Source organism: Tenrec ecaudatus, chromosome 16 (genome assembly GCF_050624435.1).
Source record: "Tenrec ecaudatus isolate mTenEca1 chromosome 16, mTenEca1.hap1, whole genome shotgun sequence".
NCBI lineage: Eukaryota > Metazoa > Chordata > Mammalia > Afrosoricida > Tenrecidae > Tenrec > Tenrec ecaudatus.
This window is the reverse complement of record NC_134545.1, coordinates 80,816,237-80,841,390: the sequence shown is the minus strand read 5'-3', so window position 1 is coordinate 80,841,390 and position 25,154 is coordinate 80,816,237. Positions and strand designations below refer to the sequence as shown.

Below are 25,154 nucleotides of genomic sequence, written 5' to 3'. Positions count from 1 at the left end.
TAAGCAACCCAGTTGCATTGAAATTTCATAAGAAATGAAGTATGCCTTGAAAAACATGAATCACCTCTTGAAGAGAAATCCCAAACCAGTAACATGAGATCAGTTTAGTACTTTTAAAATCAGGAGGCAGCTGATCATTGAGTAGCCAAGAGCCTCAATGCGTCCTCTAACTGATTCTCCTCCACATTCCTCTTGGGAACCGCTAAATTGGAGATGGGAAGCAGGAGAGGTTCTATAGGTAACTAACTAATGGAGGTAAATCACAGACACGATTCAGCATTCGTCTGGAGCTGCGACATGGGTTCACAGTAAAAGCAGTCTTGGCCAAGACAGTACGGTCTGACTCAGTTCATTAGGCGCTCAGGAGCTGCTGTAAACTCTGGGAGATTATTCTGGTGCAGTCTGGGTTTTAGAGATACAAGTCCAGCCCGATCAAATCCTCTGGGTGGCACAGATGGTTAAGTGTTCGATGACTAACTGCAAGATTGGCACTTAAAACCCACCCAGGGGGCCCTTGAAAGACACTCCTGCAGATCCGCTTCCAAAAGGACTCGGCAGTGAAAATCCTGGGAGCAGTTCTAGTGGCCATAAATTGGAATCCACAGAAACTGACAACACACCAGCAATGGCCTCCACAGCAAGGGTTACTGTTTTTCTGGTGTGAAGAGGAGGCTTAGTCTTGAATCTTGCCTGAGGGATGGAAAGAGGCCCAGGCCAAGGGATCCTGAAGAGACCTGATCATAGGTTGAAATGCAGAAGTGAAGGGGAAGGGGTGGTTCATCTGCTCCATTTGTTTGCAAAGAGTTGCTTTAATGGGAGGCCCTATTTAATCTGTTCCCAAATCCCCATGAAGTGAGGGTTTTCTCTGATTCACAAGGCTTTACATTCCACCTTCTCTGGAGAGACACAATTGAATGGGCATACCTGCCTTTTCATAGTCCCATAGTCCCACAAGATGCTTTCTGGTCTTTCTTTTTGTTCTTCTACTAAACTTTAAACAATGTATTTCTTGCAACAGATAACCCGTAACCAGGTGCTGAGGTCCCTTTGGGTGGACACACTTTCCATCCTTCCAGTCAGCACAAACTATTGCTCGACCCAGGGACCAGAGGCCCTGACATGTCACTGCTTCCTGGCACACCCTCCTGGATCAATGTTAGCTCATTAATGACCATTCCGTTCGCAGAGGGAGGAAGTGTGGAGATAAAGCCTGACCGTGTCAAATCCAAGCATGGGAAACCAAATGGTGGAAGCAAGTTTACATTTGTCCATATGCTTGGGGGGTGATGGGGGTGGAATTGTGTTTCTTTATGAAAGTGATATATGGAATATTATATTAGGTGTACAAAATAGGAACACAGTCACATATATTTTACAGACATGTAGCAATAAGATTCTTATGAAATGTTAACAGCAGGGGGTCAGACTTGAATAGCATTTTAAATTTCATTTCTACATTTGGATAAATGATGACATCTTCCATATATAGTCAGAGATAGAGGCACAGAATTCAAAGCCATGCTCAGATAACTTATATGACCAGTTCACGACTCACCTATGTCTCCAAAAAGATAGAAAGTCACGTTACCTTTGTCATTCAGATTACAGTGGTCAATACCCCTGTCCCACCTTTACCAGATTTCCCACCCCCTGGAATTCTGGGAGCTCCAGTGGTGGAGACAAACAGCATTCTCCAACCTCCTCTCAATTTCATCGGGCTCCTCCATTTTTGGCCACGGATCTTCTCATATTCCCTCACAGTCCTAACAGACTTAGTCATGCATAATGAGACCTTAGTGAGCTCGGAGGAATAACAGAAGGGGAAGTACAACACAGAGAATGATTTATCCCACACAAGACTTTGCTCAGTGTCCCAGGCTTTCAGAAGCCCTACCTGCTTTGCTCCCTGCCACAGGCCAATACAGGTGCCAGCTCACCCCTGCACCCTGGAGCCACTTCCAGCAATCTATTCAACCTGTAACACAGGGATCAACAGACAGGAAGCCTCAGGGGGACAGGTAACTAAATTATAGTACAACACTACAGGCCCGTCTCTCACACCCTCATTTCCTGTTTCCAGACTGGGTTATTTGCCAAATAAATGGCAAGCATGGACTCCCCATCCCTTATTGACAGGTATGAGGTGAGGTCCTTGTTCCAATATCACTACATTGTGTGGCTCTGTTTTAAAACACTGTAGTCATGCAACTCACTGACATCAAGATGATCCCAACTGAGAGTGACCCTCGAGGGCCAGGTAGAACTGGCCCCTGTGGGTTTCAGAGAAGGTAAATCTTCATGGGAGTAGAAAGCCTGAGGAGGAAGGAGGGGTTTTGAACTGGGGACCTTGTTTGCAGTTAGCAGGCTAACATGTAGTCTCTGACACCACCAGGGCGCTGTATTAGAAATGGCAAAAAGGATCCCATCAGGTGGCTCCGCTCTGGGTGTGGTCATCCTTTTTCGTGTGTTGTTCTCCAACGTGAAAGGCATGTTCTTTCTGCAGTCCCTTCGCAGCTCGTGCAAACCAGGACCCTAAGTAAAAGTAGACAGGCACAACGTAGTCTCAATTGACATTGAAAAAGATGTCAAGTTTCATGAAGAAGAACATGCAAAATGATGTTTTCAAACAGATCACTTGGTTTATTTGTCTCTAACTTTGTACTCAGGTTAATACAGACTTTAATTGCCCCCCACCCCCCGCCGCCACCATATTGGCTTTACATGGGCTAAATGGAAATACCCACATTAGAAAAATAATATGACCCCTTCAGGTTGTGCTCCAAGAGGGGTCTCCTGACCAGAGAAAGCAGCTATGGACCTGGTTAGAATGACAAAGTATGAGACACCACCACAAACCCACCTGATCAGAAACGCTGGGGTGTAGTGGTGGGGGTTAGGGACGGGGGGTAGCCCTGCAGATGAGTCTGTTGCAGTTATGTATAAGAACCATCATCTCAGAGGTTGTACACTGGTGCATATAGGAGCTGGAGGCACAGGGAATCCAGGGTGGACGATACCTTCAGAACCAGGGGTGTGAGGGGCGATACTGGGAGAGTAGAGGGTGAGTGGGTTGGAAAGGGGGAACCGATTACAAGGATCTACATGTGACCTCCTCCCTGGAGGATGGACAACAGAGAAGGGGGTGAAGGGAGACGCCGGATAGGGCAAGATATGACAAAATAATAATCTATAAATTATCAAGGGCTCATGAGGGAGGGGGTGTGGGGAGGGAGGGGGTGTGGGGAGGGAGGGGGGAAAAAGAGGACCTGATGCAAAGGGCTTAAGTGGAGAGCAAATGCTTTGAAAATGATTAGGGCAAAGAATGTAGATGTGCTTTATACAATTGATGTATGTATATGTATGGATTGTGATAAGAGTTGTATGAGCCCCTAATAAAATGTTTAAAAAAACAAAACAAACAAACAAAAGAGAACCATCATCAATCAGGTTCACAATTAAACTTCAACTCCTTTGAATGGCAGGGAGAAGAATTGGTAATATTCAAGTGATGATTTTTTCATTCTCAGTACAGTATCCAAATTGCTTGAAGATCCAAATCTCTTGAGATTTAGTCCCATCCAAGATCATTGTCTTACAGTGTGATGTTAAATAACATTCTTAAAAATCACTTAAATAAATGAAGGGGGAAGTGCAGAGTGGAGACCCAAGGCCCAAGTGTCGGCCAATGGAGATCTCCTCATAGAGGGGTTTAGGAGAGGAGATGGGCTAATTAGGGTGCGAGGTAGTACCGATGAAGAACACAGCTTTCCCCCAGATCCTGGATGCTTCCTCCCCCCAACTACCATGATCCGAATTCTACCTTGCAGGACTGGATAGGGCAGAGCCTGTACACTGGTACATATGAGGGCTGGAGGTACAGGGAATCCAGGGTGGATGATACCTTCAGGACCAAGGGTGTGAGGGACGATGCTGGGAGAGTGGAGGGTGAGTGGGTTGGAAAGGGGGAACTGATTACAAGGATCCACATGTGACCTCTCCCTGGGAGAGGGACAGCAGAGAAGGGGGGAAGGGAGACTCCGGATAGGGCAAGATCTGACAAAATAAGGAGGTATAAATTACCAAGGGCACATGAGGGAGGGGGGAAAGGGGAGGGAGGGGAAAAAAAAGAGGACCTGATGCAAGGGGCTTAAGTGGAGAGCAAATGCCTTGAGAATGATTGGGGCAGGGAATGTATGGATGTGCTTTATACAATTGATGTATGTATATGTATGGATGGTGATAAGAGTTGTATGAATCCCAAATAAAATGTAAAAAAAGAAAAGAGGAGAAAAAAATGATTAGGGCAAAGAATGTACAGATGTGCTTTATACAATTGATGTATGTATATGTATGAACTGTGATAAGAATTGTATGAGCCCCTAATAAATTGTTAAAATTTTTAAAAAATCACTTAAATAACAAGTAGCTTCACTGATGTTAAATTCAAGAATTTTGAATTTTTTAAAAAAATAAGAAACAATATGATGCATAGAATATAACAGTTGGTTTGTCTTATAGAGGTGATCATTACAATCACTTATATGGTCTAATCACCCTTGTTAATTGACTATATGATAGATTGCTTAGAAAATTACATATTAATGTTTTAAACCTACATGAGATACATTTGGTTCTTTTTCCTTTTGTAACAGCTTTATTGGCACTTCATCCACATGTCATACAATTCAATCATTCAGTCATATCAAGTAGAGTTGTACAGTCTTTACCACAATCAATTTTAAAACATGTTCTCTGTCTTGTATTCATTGTTATTAATGTAAGGTTTGGGTTTTTATCCTTATTATTGGCAAAAATATACACAACAAAACATTCTCCAATTCAACAACTTCTACATGCATAATTCATTGCCATTGATCCTATGTTAGTGTTGTACAACCATTATTGATACCCTCCTCCAAATGGTTCTACCACCGTTAAACTCAATGTCCCCTAAGCAAAAACTCGTCAAATTTTGTTCTTCGTGTGAAGAAATGCATGGCTGCTGGTCATTACTTTAAACAATTAGAATAGTGTAATCTGATGATTCATTTACCCACATGGGAGATCATATCTGAAAGGAATAATCAAAGTGAAGCTATTTGATGTCTTGCTTATTTTTAGTTTCACACAACTTATCTCAAGAAAGTAATCTTTCAATTGAAAACCACCTCTTCTTGAGCCACCTAGTTTTACCTTTCTTTGTAATCACACATGCCATTAGCTGAGGTAGACGGTGGGGAGGGAGGAGGTGGATCCGAAATGAAGTGGAAAATGCTAGAAACAAGCAAAAGCTGTTCATCCTTATTCAAGTGTGATAAAAGTTAATAGCATGAGCTAAGAGCATCTTCCCATTTACTTTTCTTAAGATGCTATTTTGACACAGTTGTTTGTTTTTGTATCTTACTGGATTTGAGGGGAAAGTTTACATAGTAAATTAGATTCCTGTTTAACTATTCATATGCAAATTGGTCTGTGACCTTGGTTAAGATCCTTGTAAGATGTCAACACTTCCACCATTTCAGCTGCCTGCCCCATTTCCATCCATCTCGTTTTCTAGACCCTCACCCCCCTTGCCCTCTCAATTTGCTCTTGTGCAAATGTTGACCTTTTGACTCTCAGAGTTGATCGTCTCATTTAATAGGCCAATCTGTTATTTGGCTGAAAGGTGACTTCAGGAGATGCTTCTAGTTACAAGTTAATCTTGACTGCTCTGAAACCCTAGCTGGAGAGTGATCTCTTCCCCTTGTTGAGCAGCTGTTTATTACCAACCATTTAACGTCATAGGTTCGCACACTCCTGGACCACTGTGGGCCCAACTCACCCCCAAACCAGGTATGCTAAAGCTAGGGATGGTCCCCACGGTGACTGAGCTTGCAGAATTATTAAAAGTGCCCCATCCCCAGGAAGGCACATGTCTAGCATCAACACATATACACCTATGCAAAAACAAACCCCTGTGTATACACATCACAAATATATCCTTGATGTTACTCAATATCATCCATTTGAATTTGTGCTTATAGTAGTATGAATTATTGTTCCAAAATAATGTTCTCTCTGCATGCCTATTGGAGCCTAATTAACAAATATATTTAATCCATGTTTTGGTGCAACTTGGGGGAAAAGCTTAACGCAGGTCGAGTTCCCCTGGCAAGTTCTTGTCTCATTAGAGGTTCTGAGAGAGGTCAGAAGTTGTCTCCTCTAAATAACTATTCTACTGCCCTACTGAAGAGCAACATATGATAGCGTGGGCATTCTAAGTCCATACAAAGCCATGGGACTATTTCTCCCAGATTCCCAATCAACAGTTTCATAAACCTAAGTTAAGATCAATCATACACCTCTATAATGCTTCACTATGACTGATACCTCAGCATAAAGAAAATGAAAAATCCTCACATTTGGACCAATAATCAACATCATGATAAGCAGAGAAAAGTTCGAAGTTGTCAAGGATTTCCTTTTACTTGAATCCCAATCAAACCCACGGAAGCAGCAGTCAAGAAATAAAATGACCCATTGCACCGGGGAAATCTGCCACCCAAAACCTCTCTAAAATGTTAAAAAGCAGAGATATCATTTTGAGGAATCAGGTGTGCCTGACATGCATCGTGTTTTCAATCGCCTCATATGCATATGAAAACCGGACAGTGAATAAGGAAGACTGAAGGAGAACCAGTGCACTGGAATTCTAATTATATGTCAAGGATATTAACTATACCACGGACTGCCAGAGGAATAGATCTGTCTTGAAAGAAGTTCTTCCAGAATGCTCCTTAGAAGCAAGGATCTTGTCTTCCGTATTTTGGATTTACTGTCAAGAGGGATTAGTCCTTTGAGAAGAACATCAGGGTATAATAGAGGATCAGCGAAAAAGAGGAAGGCCCTCAATGAGGACGGGTTGATACAGTGACTGCAACAATGGGCTGGAACATGGGAACTATTGGACCAAACAGTGTTTCTCCTGTTGTCCATTGGTTTGCTATCAATCGGATCTGACCTAATGACAACATTCATCACCTCCACTCTTCAGCTGTCACTTTGCTGCACTGTGGTGGCTTGTGTGTTGCTGTGATGCTGGAAGCTGTGTCACTGGTATTTCAAATCCCAACAGTCACCCAATGTAGACAGGTTTCAGACAGACCAGGAAGATCTACTTCTGAGAATTAGCTTAAAACCTCTCTGGTTCACAACAGAACATTTTCTGATATGGTGCTGGACGATGTGGGCCCTCTGTTGGAAGGCACTCAAAATCTGCAATGGCTGCAGCAATAGACTCAAGATACCAGTGGACAGTTGGACAATGTGTCTTTCTGTTGTACATGAGGTCCTTATGAATTGGGGTCAATTCATTGGCACTTAGCAACAGTTCAGTATCAACTGCAGACTTAGCTCCTAAATTCGGAGAAATATTAATTAAATTTATTGAGGGGAAAGCACCATTTTCTCCAACAAAAATGATTGGGGATAAGATTTGTATTTGGCAAACTAAAGAACCGAAGCATATAGTTTTTTCAGGACAGAAGAATTGTTTCACTGAAAAGTGAATCTTAAATATACTACTTTTCAGAAAAAAGTCGTGTGAAATTTCATTTGTAATTTTCTCAGAAAATTATTATAAAATGAACAAAGCATGGCCTTATCCTCTAGCCCTGTAACCATTTCCCCCATCAATGTATGCAACCAAGTACCAGGAGTGATAGATGAACATGCTATGAAACTTTCAAGTAATATTGCAAAACATCAGCTGTAAAGTAAACAATCTTCTTAGATCAGACGGACGCTCAAACTCCCAGTCACCAAGTCCTTGCTTTACAGGTAACGGTTAGACTGTCCCCAGTTCTGAGGACAAGCAGAGGCTGGAATGTAGGCTTGTTTGTCTCCTTGTGCACCCTAATGCCCACATAGCAAGAGAAGCTGCTTTTCCAATACGCATAAACCCACTCTTAAAAAGCCATCTTGGACAACTTCTAAAAATGTAGGCATATAGCGGCACATACCAGCACAGGTTCTCTTTATCTCCACAAAGAAACCATGGGCTGCACACTATTCTAAACTTCCATCTCTTTTTTCCTCCTCCCCACCCTCTTTATTTTCTTTCTTTTTAAAATCATACCTCTTGGGGACTTTTCTATACCAGCAATACAATTCTAAATTTCTTCCTTTCTTTCTAAAGGGTCTGTCTGATTTCATTTTGTGGCTCTATCAAAATGCATTGAATTAGTTCCCCGTTAATGATTGATGGACATTTAGGTTGTTTCCAATTTCTTTTGTGGGGGAGGCAGAGAGAACTGGGGCTATGACACATAATGCATCATCAGCGTGATCATAAGCATATAATGGCATGGTTTGTGACCATGTTTACCAGGCAGATTCTTAGTGAAATTGCTGGGTCAAAAGACATGGACATTTTAACTTACTCTGACAGATATTGATTGTAACGACTTATGCCAGTCAAGGGAATTACTGCACTTGATAAGTTTTCCTAAATATGATAGATAGAATATTATATGCTATCTTGTTGTTATTAATTTGTATTTTATACATAAATTATGTATATTTTCATTGGTCTATTAACCCCTTGCAATAAACCAATGACTTTGTTAGCTTTTCTGTTTACTATGTGTTCATATTTCTTGCTCAATCTTTTATTGAACTTTTCATTTTTTCTATTTTAAGATTTCTTTATAAAGGAAGATATGTAGTGCTTATCATTATGTGCTGCGGATATTTCTTACTGCATGCTCTTTATTTTCGGTCATATTTGTGTTTCAAATATTAATGCAATTAAATTCATTAATAATTTTCCTGTGGGATAACATATATGTGTAGCTTTCAAGTAACAGTTTTCCAGAGTCTACCCAACAAAGTTCAAAAGGAGGAAATCTGGGACCTAATTTCAGCCTGAATATCTGCTTTCCTCTTATCAACACGACCATAGACCATGCAAAAGATGGCATAATGCAAAAATGAAAGGTGGTCGCCAAATGGAGGATGACCACATCTTTCATAACTGCCAAATTACATCATCATACATCATGTCCCAGTCAAGGTGTCACATACACTTAGCCATCACAGCTAACGATCTTTTACTATTGTCGTAAAAGCAAACTGTCATGTAACAAGATAACGGATAAGTGAGGAATATGCGTACTATGCTGTTCAGGGGAGCACCCACCCTCACAATGTGGATCCCATCAGGACTATAAGGACATGATAGACAGGGAGGCTCATGACAGGGCTGGAGAATCCCATGGGATACCAGTTGCTACCTTTTAGGCGGCAAAGTAAAGCTCCTTGGTAGTGACTATGACTGAAGGTGGAAGCGCTACTATCGCAGGACTCCATTCCACAGGGCAAACCCCGTTTGGGATTGGTCATCTTTTGTGCCCGGATCTGGAAGTTACATGAGGCCCAGACTTACTGCCATGCTAATTCGAAGGTTCTGGATTGTTCTCTGATAAGTAGTCAGGATATCAGGCCTTCTTGCCGCAGTGGCACCTGGACCGGAGGACCACTCCTATGGAAAACACTGCCTCCAGGCGTCAGCCACATGACAGCCCTCATTTCATAGGCTTTTTCATATAGGAAAAAAAAATCCCGTGTTTTGGAAGGAGAGCCCAGCAGAGGATGTTTGAGATGAGGCCAGAAAGCTGGGAATTTCCTACCCTCCGGCTCCTCCCAACTTCCCCATCCCACTGTCACCAGCCTCAGCCTCTGCCAGCACAGAGCTCGTTGGGAAAGGAAGCCTGGTGTAACAAGCAGTGAAGATGACAGCAGCGTATGTAAAAGATGGCCGCAAGCAGCCGCGTCTTTTCTTGTAAAGTAACCTAAGACCAGAGAACACCCCGATCTCCTTGCAGATTGTTTGGTCCGGTGAAAAGCAGCCATTCATTGGCCCTGCTCTTCCGATGTTTAGCGCCATGTAGTTATTCTAAGGTAAGAGCTTCTAGGTCACAAAGTCCCATTTTCTCTGGGATCCACAGAGTGCCTAAGACATAGGGGCTGTTGCTCATCCATCCCAGAAGGTGCCAAGGTTGGGGCCATGTAACCCTATCTCTGTGCCAATTTTGGCTTTGTTTCATTAGTTTGCATACAGAATCAGCTGGCTCAGATTACCTTAGCTCAAGGTGGATTGAAGTTTCAAGGATATACCTGTGGTCTTGAAATAATCCTAGGGAAGTCCTAGCTAGTTCTCTCACCTTCCCGGTGTCTCTGTTTCTCTGCACATCTGCTCTGCCCTGAAGCTACAGACTACTCCCTTTTCTTCTCCCACTTTTTCTTCTCTCCTCTTTTCTTTCCCATCCCCCCCCCTTTTTAACTCTTTATATTGTTTATTAGATATTGTTTAGGGTAACCATGTCCCATTATAGTTCCTTCAAATGGTTATTCAATTAAATGCACTATGGTTAAAATTAAACAAGGGTTATCTCCTTTTGACTGGTCAGCATTTTTTTTTTTTTACTTGTCTCCTCGGATTGGATAGATTTGGCAGTCAGAATTCCTCTCTTCACATCCTGAAACTGATTCGGAGGGGCGGAAATGTGACCCAATAACCACATGTCCTTGTAGAATCAGACTCTTCTTCACACCACAAATACTTCCTTAATTCATTACAATATAATTGATATCAGTGGGGAGGTTATTGTAGGTTCCCTCCACCTTTTTTGTCTGGTAGTCAAAAAAGATAGATACCTTTTAAAACGATTACTTTAAATTAATCATTAATATTTCCATTTACTTTCACCTCTTACAGGCAGCTTCAAAAGATGGTCCATGATATTAAGAACAATGAAGGTGGAATAATGAACAAAATTAAAAAGTAAGTAAAACTCCAGATCACTATATAAGCCTTATTACGTCAGCCTGGGCTATGTGGAAGAAAAAGAAAGGTCCTTTTCTTAAGCAAGGGCTTCCAACCTCTCTTACTCATAGCTGGAGTTCAGAAAACATGGCAGGCTCCACAGCCAGAAAACATGGTATGGTAGTTACATAATCTCATGTAAACTTGAAGGTATTATGAGTAAAGGAGTGGAGTGTAACCCGTCAATCAGGTCACAGCCAATGATGGCTCTGTGGGGCATGGCCTTCTCAAGAGGATGCTGGGAACGTCCTCACTCTTGATTCTGCCATCAGAAGAGGCACACCACACACTCTCTGCTTCACATTCCTGTTGACAAGCCACATGGAGCCACGCTGATGGCAGCCAGAGCCCCAGAGATGCATCCACTGCCATTGGATCCACAGGACTTTCCACCCACCGGCCTGTGACCTTCCTGCATTTGGCATTATTCCATGTGTTGTGTGAGTCTCAGGAGGAATTTATAGACTAGTATCAGACATATGGGCTAATATCAGACTTACGGACTTGATCTGGACTGGGCTGGGATGTTTTCTCAATGTACAACTGTTCTTTTATAAATCTCTCTCTTATACATATATGAGTGTCCCTGGATATTTTTCTCTAATCAACCTGGACTAACACACCTGAAAGCTAGTGGATGCTCAGGGCACTTTGATTTTCCTGTGCCCTGCAGGGGAAATGATGAATACCCATTTCAGACGGCCAAAAACGTCAAAGAAGGAAAGTCTGCTTCTGTAACTAAGAGACACCAGGACACACTTGGAGAAATACAAACAAGAAGCTACTAGAGCACAGACCGAGCTTCTCTAGTCTGAAAGATCCCATACTGGGACCATTGTTTGATGTCTGGTTTCTCAACAATGGCCTTCAAAGTGCTTTCAGTTGGTACTTGGAGAAGGAAAACTAGACTCCCAGATTCTCTTCTATGCCCCAAATCTCTTGAACATACAACGGTACCTACCTGCATTTACCACTAAAATGTATGTCAAAAGAAAGGAGAAAATAATATTTTAAGCATTTAAGCTCTTTTTTTTAAATGCATATTCAAAGGAGCCCTGGTGACACAGTAGTTAAAGTGTTGGCTACTAACTGAAAGTTTGGTGGTTCGAGCCCCGCTCTATCTGTGGGAAAGCCTCAAACAAAGTGGAACTGTCCCTGTGGACTTCTGGAAATCTTTATCTTTTTCCCACTGAGCAGCTGGTGGGTTTGAACTGCTGACCTTAGCGTAACCTAATACACCGCACCGCACCCAGATCTCCAGAGAAAACTCTCCAGGTGCATTCTGGTCTGTCACATAGGGTGAATGCCAAAATCAACGTCAGGGCTCCTTGAAACAAAATCCAAATCCAAGGGAGGGAACGGTATCAGAACATAGATTGTGTTCCCTACCAACCCCCCGGTTTGCAGAGGCTGTGGATGACAGTGGGGACCCAATCTATTTGCAGGGGCGACACAGGGATTGAGCCTCCATGAACCCCCTCTGACCATAAACCAGGGACGGGAAGCGTGTTGCCGTCAGGCAGAGTGCAGTGGGGTTTTTGTGGTGGTGTTGGTTTTTCTGTAGAGGAACTTCCGATAGGTAAAACATAGAGAGAGAAATCACCTTGATGGTTTCTTGGGGGTGTGGCAGGGGAGGTTGGGTGGAAATGGGGAGTTGATAACAATGAGTACAAGAAAGAAGAAAATGTTCTATAATTGTGGAGGTGATTGACCAACTTGTTTTAATATAAGTGAACTATTGAATTGTATGATATGTGAATATCTGCCAGTAAAACTGCTAATAAAACAAAACAGGAAGGAGTTCAGAATTATATACAGTGAAAAATCTTCCACTTCCTCATACACCACCCTAGTCCACGCTGCAGAAACTGCCACTGTGCACGGCCACGAGACAACATATATACATGTATGTTACACATACAGACAAAAGAAAAAGCTAAACCCATCGCCAGCAAGTCAGTTCTGTGTCTGACAGGGCCGAGTAAACTGCCCCATACGGTTTCCAAGGCTGTGCCCTCTACTGCCACATCTCTCTCCTGCGGACCTGCTAATAGGCCCGAACCTGTGACCTTTAGGCTAGCAGTCCAGCTCTTAATGTCTTTGCCACCAGGACACACACACATGTTATCAAGAGGTTGCAAAACATTTATGGAATAATTCCATTTTCTTTCAATTCTACTTTTAAAGAGTTTTCAAGCCCCCAATGGTGTGTGTGTGCACGTATGTGTGTGCGTGTACATGTGTGTGCGTGTGTGCGCATGGTATCATATGCAGAGACTGCTCTATCAACTTGCTTGTGTCTTTTCATTAATGCTGTGTCACAGATATCTCTCTTTAGTGTATAAAAATAAACCACATTCTTTGTTTTTGAGCTGCTGATCAATACTGTAAGTACATTATAATTTATTTAATTAGTTTTATCATGGTAAACATTTTCTAAGACACTGAGAATATTAACTTGTGCAAAGTTTTTGGAGGACTCTGATAACAATTAAAAAGTTAGGGCCATTTCTTTCAGCCTATTTTAATAGTGACAGATAATAATATAATAAATATCCTTTTCACACCAATAATCTTAACCTTTGAAGATACATTTAATATAACAATATGCATTTATGAGTCAGGATTTATTTGATGGTAGTTGGTTTGATGGTTACATACAATTATTCTCTAATAATCACTAATGTTTCCTATTTGATTTCATTTCTTTTTTTTTCTTTTCTTTTTTTACATTTTATTAGGGGCTCATACAACTCTTATCACAATCCATACATATACATACATCAATTGTATAAAACACATCTGTACATTCTTTGTCCTAATCATTTTCTTTTGTTTTGTTTTTTCCTTTTCTTTTTTTTTTAAATTTAAACATTTTATTAGGGACTCATACAACTCTTATCACAATCCATACATATTTTTTTAGTTTTTGTGTGTGTGTGTGTGTGTGTGTGTGGTGGTGGTGTTTTTTTTTAAACAATTTATTGGGGCTCATACAATTCTTATCACAGTTCATACATATACATACATCAATTGTATAAAGCACATCTATACAGTCCCTGCCCTAATCATTGTTTTCTCCTCTTTTCTTTTTTTACATTTTATTAGGGACTCATACAACTCTTATCACCATCCATACATATATATACATCAATTGTATAAAGCACATCCATACATTCCCTGCCCCAATCATTCTCAAAGCATTTGCTCTCCACTTAAGCCCCCTGCATCAGGTCCTCTTTTTTTTTCCCCTTCCCTCCCCTTTCCCCCCTCCCCCATTGATTTCATTTCTAACAGATAGTTTCAAAAGATAGTCTATGAGACTAAGAACACATGCCCTTGAAATTAAGATATGTGCCCTTGAAATTTGGATTGATATTCCCAACTTGCCCGTCAGAAACGTTGTATCACTTACTAGGGTATGAGTTCCGTTCCTTCATGTCTTCAGCAAAGAGTTTTTTAAAAATCTTTGCTAAATGTGTAAGAACTCACTTTTATGGGTGGTTTTTTGACTAGTAACTATAAATGAGTTTCAAGATGCATAAGTGATCAACACTAATTAGTTAAAACTGTCTTCTGCTTGTCAGTTGGTGGTCACTTTATAGAAGAAAAGATTTCTGTCTTCATGTTCTGTCTTATGGCTGGGAACACACATGCAATTATATTTATTTTAGTGTTATTTCTAATATATGGAGGGTCCTATTCAAATGAGAGGACCTGGTCATCACTGTTATAATCACAAACAATTCTAGATTGATTTTCACACCTTGCCAATTTTTCAGTGCATCAGTTTGTTCAATGGTATGAAGTTTCTCGGTATAAAATGTCTCCAATTCCATGGTCAGTCACACTTCCAACAGCCATTGACTCACATTCTCTCGGGCAATTTCTCTTTCCAATAATCTGTCCATTGGCCCCAAATGTACTTTTCCTTCCACATGACAGCCCATGTTTTCTTCTCAGTTTGGGGAAGACAAATGCCATAGTAATTTCTCTACATAGAGTCGATGATCCTTTGGTTCAGTGTGATGTGCAATTGCCTTCTCAGTCCGAGACAGGCAGCGGGTGCTCCTTGAAGAGAGCAGGCGTGGTTAGGCACACCCGTTTCCTAATGCAAGACCGTGACCAAGTGTTCACTGGGCCATCGCCATACGTAAACATGTGGACCTTAGTGTGGTAGGGGAGGTGTGCAGCGCGACTCCCACCTCACCACAGCTTTCATTCCTAGCTGCTGTTCAGTGGCCAACAGCTCTTTCTCAGGTGTGTCTTATTTTCTGAGATTGTGACCTTCATACATTTTTAGGTGTTAAAAGATTCATTCTTCTCTTTTATAAAGTCATGGTAATAGTAGATCGTACACATCGTCACCTACTTTTCTTGGGGGTTCCATCGTGGAGACTCCATGATAAGTCGGTCCTAACCTGGTACCTTGTTGTCCAGAGGGGTGTTTGGGCTTGGAGATTTTGTTGCCTGGCAATGGGGCGTGGGCACCAGGCTCAGGGCTCTTTTGGTTTTCCTTCCATGCAATCAATACCTTGGAGAAATCGCTTTGTCTGGATCTCATCATGGATCAGATCATATCTTTCCAGCACACCTTGCTGACTTAACATGAGTACTGATGAACTAATGGATAGGAAAGTCTTTGGGGAAACAAAAGGCAGAATTAACATATAAATATAAAAATTAACATGTGACATAAATTAACATATAACATATAGATATATATAATACTATTATTTTTGAAAAATCATAATTTTGGTTTGCAAGGTTTTTGCAATCAAATAGGAGTTTCTGTGCTGTTTTCCCCCCACAAGAAAAGGATATATTTTTATGTAATAATTCCACCACTACTATTAAGCGAATGCGAGCCCTGATGGTATAGTGTCTACATATCGGGCTGCTCACTGCAGGGTCAACAGTTTGGAAACACCAGTCTCTGGAAAACGATGAGGTGTTCTTCTGCCGTGAAGAGTTGCCGTCTCAGAAACCCCCCATTAACCTCTAGGGTTGCTATGAGTCAGAATCAACTTGATGGCAGTGAGGGAGAGAGAGAAAGAGAATATGATATTTTATTTTTAAAGGTTCCTAGATGAAAAGGTTCTCAATATTTTAAATTTCACATAGCAAATCATTTTTTAAATATCATGGATACTACGATAGAAAAGAGTCATTTTATGTAATCGAAGGGGAGGTGTTCTTGCTGTTGTTAGGTGTAGTGACTTGGTTCTGACTGGACCGGACCTGATGCGAACAAATAAAACACTGCCTGGTCCTACACCGACCTCATGACTGATAAATCTGAGCTCGTGGTTGCAGCCACTGTGTCAATTCCTTTCATCAGGAAGCTTCCTCTTCTTCATTTACCTCTGCCAAGTCTTCCAGGGGCTGACCTCTCCTGATTACCTGTCTGTCCTAAGTATGTGAGACAAAGTCTTGCTCTTCTAGCTTCTAAGGAGCATTCTGGCTGTACTTCTTTGCAGACAGATCTGTTTGTTCTGGCAGTATATGATATTCTCAGTATTCTTCACCAGCATCATAATTTAAATACATCAATTCTTCTGATGTCTCCCATATTCATTGTCTAGTTTTCACATGCATATGAAGTGATTTAAAATACTATGGTTTGTGTCAGACGTACTTAAACCTCAAAGTGACATATTGGCTTTTAACACTCTAAGGAGGTCTTTTTTTAATCCAGTTATTGGGGGCTCATACAGATTTTATCAAAATCCATACATACATATATTTTGTCAAGCACATTTGTATATCATTTTTAAAACATTTTCTTTCTATTTGAGCCCTTAGCTGCTCATATTTTTCCCTCTCTCCCTCGTGAACACTTGATAATTTATAATTATTTTTTCATGTCTTACACAGACTGATGTCTCCCTTCACCCACTTTTCTGTTGTCCATCCCCCTGGGAAGGGGGTTATATGTAGATCATTGTGATTGGTTCCCCCCTTTCTTCCCTCACCTTCCCCTTATCCTCCTGGTATCACTACTCTCACTATTGGTCCTGGGTGTTTCCAGCTCTTATCTGTACCAGTGTGCATGCTCTGGTCTAGCCGGATTTATAAGGTAGAATTGGGGTCATGATAGTGGGGTGGAGGGTGGGAAGAGGAGGAAGAATTAAAAACTAGAGGAAAGTTATATGTTTCATTGATGCTATATAGCACCCTAACTGGCTCTTCTCTTCCTTGTGATCCTTCTGTAAGGGGAAATCCAATTGTCTACAGATGGGCTTTACGTCTCCACTCCACACTCCCCCTCATTCACATTGATATGATTTTTTGTTCTGGGTCTTTGATGCCTGATACCTGATCCCATTGACACCTCATGATCACATAGGCTGGTGTGCTTCTTTCATGTGGACTTTGTTGCTTCTCAGCTAGATGACTGCTTGTTTATTTTCAAGCCTTTAAGACCCCAGATGCTACGTCTTTTGATAGCCGGGCACCATCAGCCTTCTTCACCACATTTGCTTATGTGCCCATTATGTCTTCAGTGATTGTGTCGGGAAGGTGAGCATCACAGAATGCCTGGTTATTAGAACAAAGTGTTCTTGCATTGAGGGAGTACTTGAATAGAGGCCCAATGCCCATCTGCTACCTTAATAATTAACATATAAATATATGGGCATAGATCTATTTCCCTATCATTATATATAAATATATTTACATATGTTCATGCCTGTCTTTAGACCTCTATAAATGTCATTTGCCTCCTAGTTCTTTCCTCTGTTTCCTTTTACTTTCCTCCTGTCCCACTGTCATGTTCGGCCTTCATGTTCAGTTTCAGTAATTCCTCTCGGCTACCTTGTCCTTGATCAAGCCCCACCAGGCATCCCACACCCCCTAGGGAGCAGATTTTCCCAATGCAATTTGTCATTTGAGTTCTTCCCTGTTGCTTCCAAGGGTGTTGGCTGTAGAGCTCAATAAAATGAACACGATAGCGTCAATCTTTTCTCCGCTTGTCACAGAGTTGCTTGTTGGCCCAGTTATGAAGAGTTTTGTTTTCTTTGTATTGAATTGCAATCCACACTGAAGTGTTCAGTCTTTTATATGCGTCGACTTCAAGCCCTTTCAGAAAGCACAGTTGTGCCATTTGCATGTCGCAGGTTGTCAGGAAGCCTTCCTCCAATCCTCATGCTGTTGCTGGCATCATATAACTCAGCTTCTTGAATTAACTAATTAACTAATAATTAACTCTTGAATGAACTAATTAACTAACAATTAACTCTTTCAACGTTGTCTTTGTTTTTTTCTTTTAATGAGTGGATAAAATTGTGAACATTCAGTATATTTTGTCCATAGAGAAAACTTTAAAACAGTTGGATTTCTAAGGAAGCTCGACATTAAGATCGCCAACCTGGAGACATTCATTGCTCATTTATTCTGCTTGGTGTATAATGGTGCAAAAAGAATCTCCAACCAGCCTACAACTGTAGTGCTGATGGCAGCTATTTTTCTTGTTAGAACTCTTTTGTAAACAATTAAAATACAGTTTACATTCCAACATTTTTTTGGATCTCTTCCACTCGGATTTCTTCCTTGAAAACCTCTGAACTTAGGAGGACTCTGACCTCTCAGAGCCCTCTTCCTTGCCTGACTTTGGCGTCACACCATCTCAGCCACAGCTTGCTCTGGACCGTTGAGAAGTGGAAAACCTCAGAATGAATGTTTGTCCTGCGTTGATAATGCATGAACCTTTAAGTCTGATGCACCCACGAGAAGCTAGTATCTATCAGCTATCTTCCTATTATTTCTATGTTAGCTAATGACATGGCCTTGACAAGAGTTGTCCTTTCCCCTGACGGTTTGTCTCATGATTACTACCTACAGATTGAAAGTCAGAGCACCGCCCAGCGTTCCACAGAGGGACTACGCTTCCGGTAAGAGTGTTTCGCAGATCCTTTAACCAGTGTTCGATTCATTTAAATGTTCTGTTTATTTTAGGGGAGGGGGACTATGTGGCGACTCATTTGAGAATAATCTATCCTAATTCTAAGACCGACTCCATCTTTTAGGATTTGATGTTAGCGGGAATGTAATACTGGATCCACACATGGTCATCCGTTCACTTGTCTGTCCATCTCTCTTCGGAACATTTGTGAAGCACCTTCCATGTGCTAGACACTTGTAAGATCTTAGGTGCAAACCAAGATTCATGTATAATCTGCGCACACACAAAATTTATAACCTAGAAGGAAAGAACTATAAACCCATTGTCATGGAGTCCTTTCTAACCAGCCCCCACTGCGCCACAGCGTCCCCAAGGCTGTAAGGCTTTACAGAAGCAGACTGCCCCTCTTGCTCCCAGAAAAGCTGGGAGGGTCAGCAGTTCACATTTCCCTTAGCAGCTGAGTCCTTTAGCCACAGCTCCTTAGAGGGGAAGCAAGATGCTGTCCAATGCAATGCCAATTCATGGTGATCAGACATACCCAGTTCTAGGAAGCAAGTACCAAAGAGAAAAATAAAACAGAAAAACGCCTCTTCCAAGTTCATCTGACTCGTGGCAACAACATTTGTTAAAGAATAGAACTGTACCAGAGAGGTTTGGGGGGGATGCGTTTTCAAAAAATCATTTTATTGGGAGCTCATACAACTCTTATCACAATCCATACATACTGGGGGATGCATTTTTTTATGAGAGCAGATTACCACACCTTTCTTCTGCAGTGCTGCTGGTTGGGTTAGAACTGCCAACCTTGAGGCTAGTTGTCAAGCTCAGACTGCTCGTGCCGCCATGGTCCTGGAAGTCTATCCAGCCCGACCTAATCGAATCTGAGGTAGAGGATGAGGAGAAAGGACATTTCCGATCTCTTGGATAAATCTATTACAGTGTAAATCGATTCTCGAGGGGTGGTGGGAAAGGAAAGGAAAATAAGTTACTGATGGCAGAGGATCGTGCCCGAGTTTGCCTTTGCAACCGAATCACACTAAGATCGACAACTACATTTTGTAGTGGGGAAGGTTAAATTTGAGGTGAGCAGGGCTTATGACAGTGGTGACTGAAGTTAAATATCCAACACACTTTCCTCTTCTAGGAGACACGCCCTGGGAGAATAAGTCTAAAATCTCTCCCCCATCCCCCGCCGATATGACATTAAGTATAATAGTTTCCTGAATGTCACCAGATGTGCACAGCCCGTAGGGAAACCCTCAGCCTGCCGACATTGCTGAAGACTCTTCTATAGATAACAGCTAAAACCAAATCACATCCTTAGAGGGTGGATTTGATTGGATTTTTCTCTGCAACTGATCAAGATAGCAAGAAATCAGGCAGTTGAATCCCCCTTGGGCACTGATGAAATCTTATCACTCCGAGAAATAGCAACCAATGTGCCTAAGCCTAGTGACTAACCCCTGGACCGTGTTCTAGAACACTCCAGGCCACAGAGTGTTTACTGGTCTGCCATTGCTCAGTCAACAGTCTAGACAGTTGAACAGGAGATTCCTGTACAACTTAAGCTGAAAAAGAGGGGTCCTTTCTTGCTTTTAAAACCTACCAACTTGTGTCAAGGACGCTCCTTATTTAATAAATGAGAACAAATATGCTCTTCTCTGCATGTTCTTAGAAGAGAAGGGACCCATGAAGCCTAAACCTAGTGATCAGCCAAATTGGTTTGATGACGGTGTTATGTAATCATGGGCTCTCCGTTCGAAAAAGAACTCCAAAAGTCATATAATCTAATCCCCCAATCCAGTGTTTAAACCGTGTCTTCCCCCATGTGTCTCCACAAACCTGGGCCAGTTTTTGCCTGGATACGGTTTTTTTTCTTTTTAAACAGTTGTATTGACATACTCCACCTATTATACAATTCATTAATTCAATTATATCAAGAAGAGTTGCATAATCATTACTGCAATCAATTCTAGAACATTTTTTCCTTATACTCAATGTTATTAGCTCCTCATGTCCCCCCAACTTTCCCCACTACACCCCAAGAAGCCATCAATCCAGTTCTGTCTGTATAGATTTACATATCCTGAATTTCAGATACAGAAGAACATATCCCACCACTGCCCCCCCCCAAAAAAACTAACAACAATAACAAAATAAAATAGAGAAAACTCTCAATCAAAAGGAAAGCAGAATATATTGAAAACCAGAGCAACTTTAAAATGGGTCATCCAGGGCACATTTCCTGTTGAACTGATAAGCCTATCCAGACCAGCAAAAGGCAAACAGCCCTGCTTGAATATGAAAATGAGACCTATCTCTTGGAGCTTCTTAATTATATGCCAATGTCCACATCGTACAAGTCTTCAAACAGTAAAGAAATGGGAATTAGAGGTGTCCTGCAATTTTAAAGGATGGACTTTAGAACTTAGGTCATTTGAGTCTTTTCTTCAGAATAAATCTCTCCAAGTGCTTCAGCTATCCCGCACATTTATTCATGCAGCAAGTATTTCATGACTGTGCCCTCTGCGACCCTGTGCTTAGTGACTAATGGAGAGTCAGAGCATAAATAAGAAAACAAGCAGTTAAATATAAATTATTACCAAGCATGGTAACTGTGATGAAGGAAAATGACAGGGAACAATGACGAAGAACCACTACGGGATAAGTGAACCAGTCGAGTGATCAGGGTCCTGTGGGAGGAGCAGGGACTTTGGTCACTCTGTAAAGCAGCCAGCAGCCCTGCAGATACTGGACATGGATACTGGGAGCTTGGAGTCAATCGTCTGACATTTAAGTAGACTCCTCTCTCTGGCTTCTGTCTTTCAAATGTGCTAGACACCGCATACTCCCCTGAGTTCTTCACTCACCTCCTCACCCGGGGCCCCTTCTTTCACTTAATTTTTTACTTGAGTGAAAATCAGGTAGTGGCATTTATCATTTACTCATCGCTTTTACTAACCCAGGCACCTTGGGGCGTTCTCCGTTCCCTCGTCCTCTAAAAGCTATTAGAATAATCTATTGGTTATATCTCTCAATTCTCCCCCCCCCTTTTTTATTGTCATATGTCAGGCCCACATTTCACTTTCCTCTTCTCTGTTACATATAAGTCTGTTACATATTTCCTAGGACAGAAAATCTTTCATTAGTCTTCTTAAATTGCTCTCCACCTCCACCAGAGAGATCTCTTAAAATGCATCTCATGTATAATTCTATGTAAATCTTTTTGTGGCTCCACACCACTGAGAACTGTAAACCGCGATCTTGCGCTAGCTAGCTGTTCACTGGCTGGGTAATCTTGGCACTTTTCTTATCTATGTGGTGGGGGGGGTTGGGGATTAAAATATAAGATCTGTGAGGTTTCCTCTGAGGCTAGTACTCTTCACTAATATGGAAATAGACGCTTGGAGTACAGAGCCCATAACTCGTGCCCAGTGGAAAAGAAGACACTCCTTGCTTCCTTGACTTTCAGAAGCTGCACCTTCCAATCTCCATGATGCTTAGAAGTGTCTCCTCTTTTGACCTCAGACACCTTCTTTCTTCCCTAAAACCCTGAAAACGGTCTTGATTTAAATACACCTGTTCTTAACCTCTCTTGGAACACAGATGGATATACTGAAACTGGATCTTCTTAGCCGTGGCTTCATCAAGTGGGGTTCCTAGCCTGGAAGCATTAGCATCATGGAGGAGCATGTTAAACACATAGAATCAGAGTCTCATCCTACAACTGTCTCATCGGAGTCTCATCTGATCCTATAGATCAAATTTCTGTATGGTAACAAGAGTTCCAGGGGATTGGAATGTCTATTACATTTGAGGGGCACTGTTCTAATTCACCCACTCTATCTTTATTGATTCTCCTGAGCTGAAGAAGAAGCAACCCCTAAAAAAAAAAAAAAAGACCATTGCTGCTAAATGGATTCCAACTCATGGCTAACTCATGTGCTTCAGAGTAGAGCTGCGCCCCATAGGGTTTCCTCGGCTGTAACATTCTTACGGAATTAGATCAGCAGCCCGTTCTTTAATTGTGTACCCCTGAAAGAATACTGTCCAAGGGGAGAAGGGAGACCTCCAAGTCTAAATATAATGATAGAGACACATTTACGAAATATTCAACAGGGCAAAGCCGAAACAAAGACAAGATGCATCGTCCAGAAGAGGGAGAGTATTACAGCACAAGGCTATACTAGAGTCACCAAAACATGGCCGCTTCAATGGGACCTGGAGTAACATCATGGTTGGTAACAGATCAATACATCACAGTTGCACGTAGGACAAAAGAAGCCGAAAAGAGATCATGTTCGGGATATGTACACGATTCTTGATAGAAAAGTTTGCAAGATTGGTTCAGGGCTCTCAGACCAAGGTAGTCAGGGCATGATGCATAATCATTTGGATCCCAGTACTTTAAATTCTGGCAGGGGCATCCCCTGGCAAGTCCCTAAAGGATAGACTGTCTCTCTCCGAACTGACTAGGGTAGTGGTAGTAACTGATTTTCTAATACTCTCTGATCGAGGTCAAGACTATTCACATTGCTGGTTAATAGAAAGAATCCAGTTGAGGCTGATTCTATGTAGAGTCTCAAAAAGGATTGAGGCTTTCACTGTAACCCATGGCCTTCTGAAAACTTAGTCTTCAGAATTTAAAATCTATTACATCCCATCCTCTGACAATGGATTTTATTAAGAATCCTTCAATCTATGTATGAGCTAATTGACACTTTTCCTAGATGGTTGCTTGTTCTAAGACAAGGCTTTAAGATCCTAGACACAATTCTTTCAGATAGTTGGGCACCATCAGGTTTCTTCACTGTGCTTCGCTATAACACCTATATCTTCAGTGATCATCCCATGAGGGTAATCGCTGAGCAGGGCCACATTATAAGAATGAGTTCTTTTTCTATTCGGGCTTACACCTTAAGATGTGAGCTCAAAATCAATCCATATATTTATGGTTCTTTGTGTATTTATGGTACACATCAGAAACAGCATATTAGCTTCCAGACAAATAACCAGATAACCTCCATGGGATTTTTGATCATTTTTAATAAGAATAGCACCATAATTCTAGTCAATAATGGACATTTAAAACAATGATGAGGAAAGGAGATATATATTCATATATGTTCTCATATATGTATGTGTGAAAGCTTTTCATCTAAAATATATGGAAGATTCACTTATACAAATGAACAAAATTCAAGTGACAGACACTGCTTAAGAACACAAAGTGTTCTAAGGCAAAACTCTTAGTCTGCAGAACCTAAAGCAAATAATGTGACAATAGACAGCAAATATACAGTAGACCCAAGTTGCCAATTATCAAGCAACTTGAAAGCAATAGAGATTTGACCTTGGGATAGCTGCCCAGTGCTTCTGCCCAGTCTAGGGGAGTTTCAGCTTAAAGTCCAATGGGGTGTTTCCATGTCTTTAATCAGCAATGGGTGTGTTCAAAGTTAAACACACAAAGTTCTGTTCCTTCTAGAGGGGTGCCAGCCGAGTCCTTTTGAGGTGACCTATGAAAAACACTGTAGACTTTGCACGGAAAAACATTACAAATTCAGGAAGCCTAAAGCACGAGTCCTGGATCAGTCTAGGTGGAAGAGGACTTCAGTTACGATATGTGGTTCGCAGCAGCATCCCGGGCAGCGTCTCCCATTGGAGTGCGTTTGTTTTTCACTCTTCCGGCGATTACCCACCACAAGAAGTGAAGTCACTTTCTCAGAGACAAACAAAGAGGGCACTGCCACCCATTCTTCCCTCCTCTGATCACGAATTTCCATGGAAAGTTGCCGTTGCGTGTCGTAGGAGTACCTATTAAGGTAACTGCAGGACAAAGTTATATCAGAAGAACAATTTGGGCCTCCCCCTACTACCCTCCCCCCCCCCAAAAAAAAGGCCTTTTTTGAAGAACTAGTTTTATGATGGGTAATAAGGGAGTGACAATTTTTGACTAGCATTAAACAGACATGTCGTAATATGGTCTTGGAGATCAAATCAAATGATGACTGATCTACCCTGAACGCAAACGCCTATAATTTGCTCTTCTTTTTGGAGTCCGCTCGTTAAATGGGCTGATTTCTTTAAAGGGGCAAAGTACTCCGAGTAAAATAGTCTACTAGTTTTTCTCAACCACTGTTCAAATTCAAAATGAATCAGACATCAGCTGTTATCTGCTTGTCTTTTTCAAGACAACGTTTATGAAAAAGAACAACCAGGCTTTGCGTGCGCTACCCCAACTTCTATGAATGTCAGAGGTAGGGCAGAGATATTAACCACAATCCTGGGTGTAATGTCTGAGACCGTCCTGCCAGACCAAGGCCTAAAGGTCTCGCCTCTAAGAATAACACGTATCATAAGGTATTTACCTATTTCTAAAGATAGTAG

At 41.5% G+C, this 25,154-nt stretch overlaps 1 protein-coding gene across 1 annotated transcript in view; it reads left to right on the top strand.

The window, feature by feature from the left end:
• The first annotated feature begins 249 nt into the window (after nucleotides 1-249).
• The window catches only part of BLNK (B cell linker), a 67,860-nt gene continuing 42,955 nt past the window's right edge, over nucleotides 250-25,154 (top strand). The window contains exons 1-4 of the mRNA XM_075533447.1: nucleotides 250-255; nucleotides 1,576-1,607; nucleotides 10,757-10,822; nucleotides 18,707-18,756. Of these exons, the coding sequence (XP_075389562.1) occupies nucleotides 250-255; nucleotides 1,576-1,607; nucleotides 10,757-10,822; nucleotides 18,707-18,756 (154 nt within the window). The remainder of the gene's footprint in view (nucleotides 256-1,575; nucleotides 1,608-10,756; nucleotides 10,823-18,706; nucleotides 18,757-25,154) is intronic.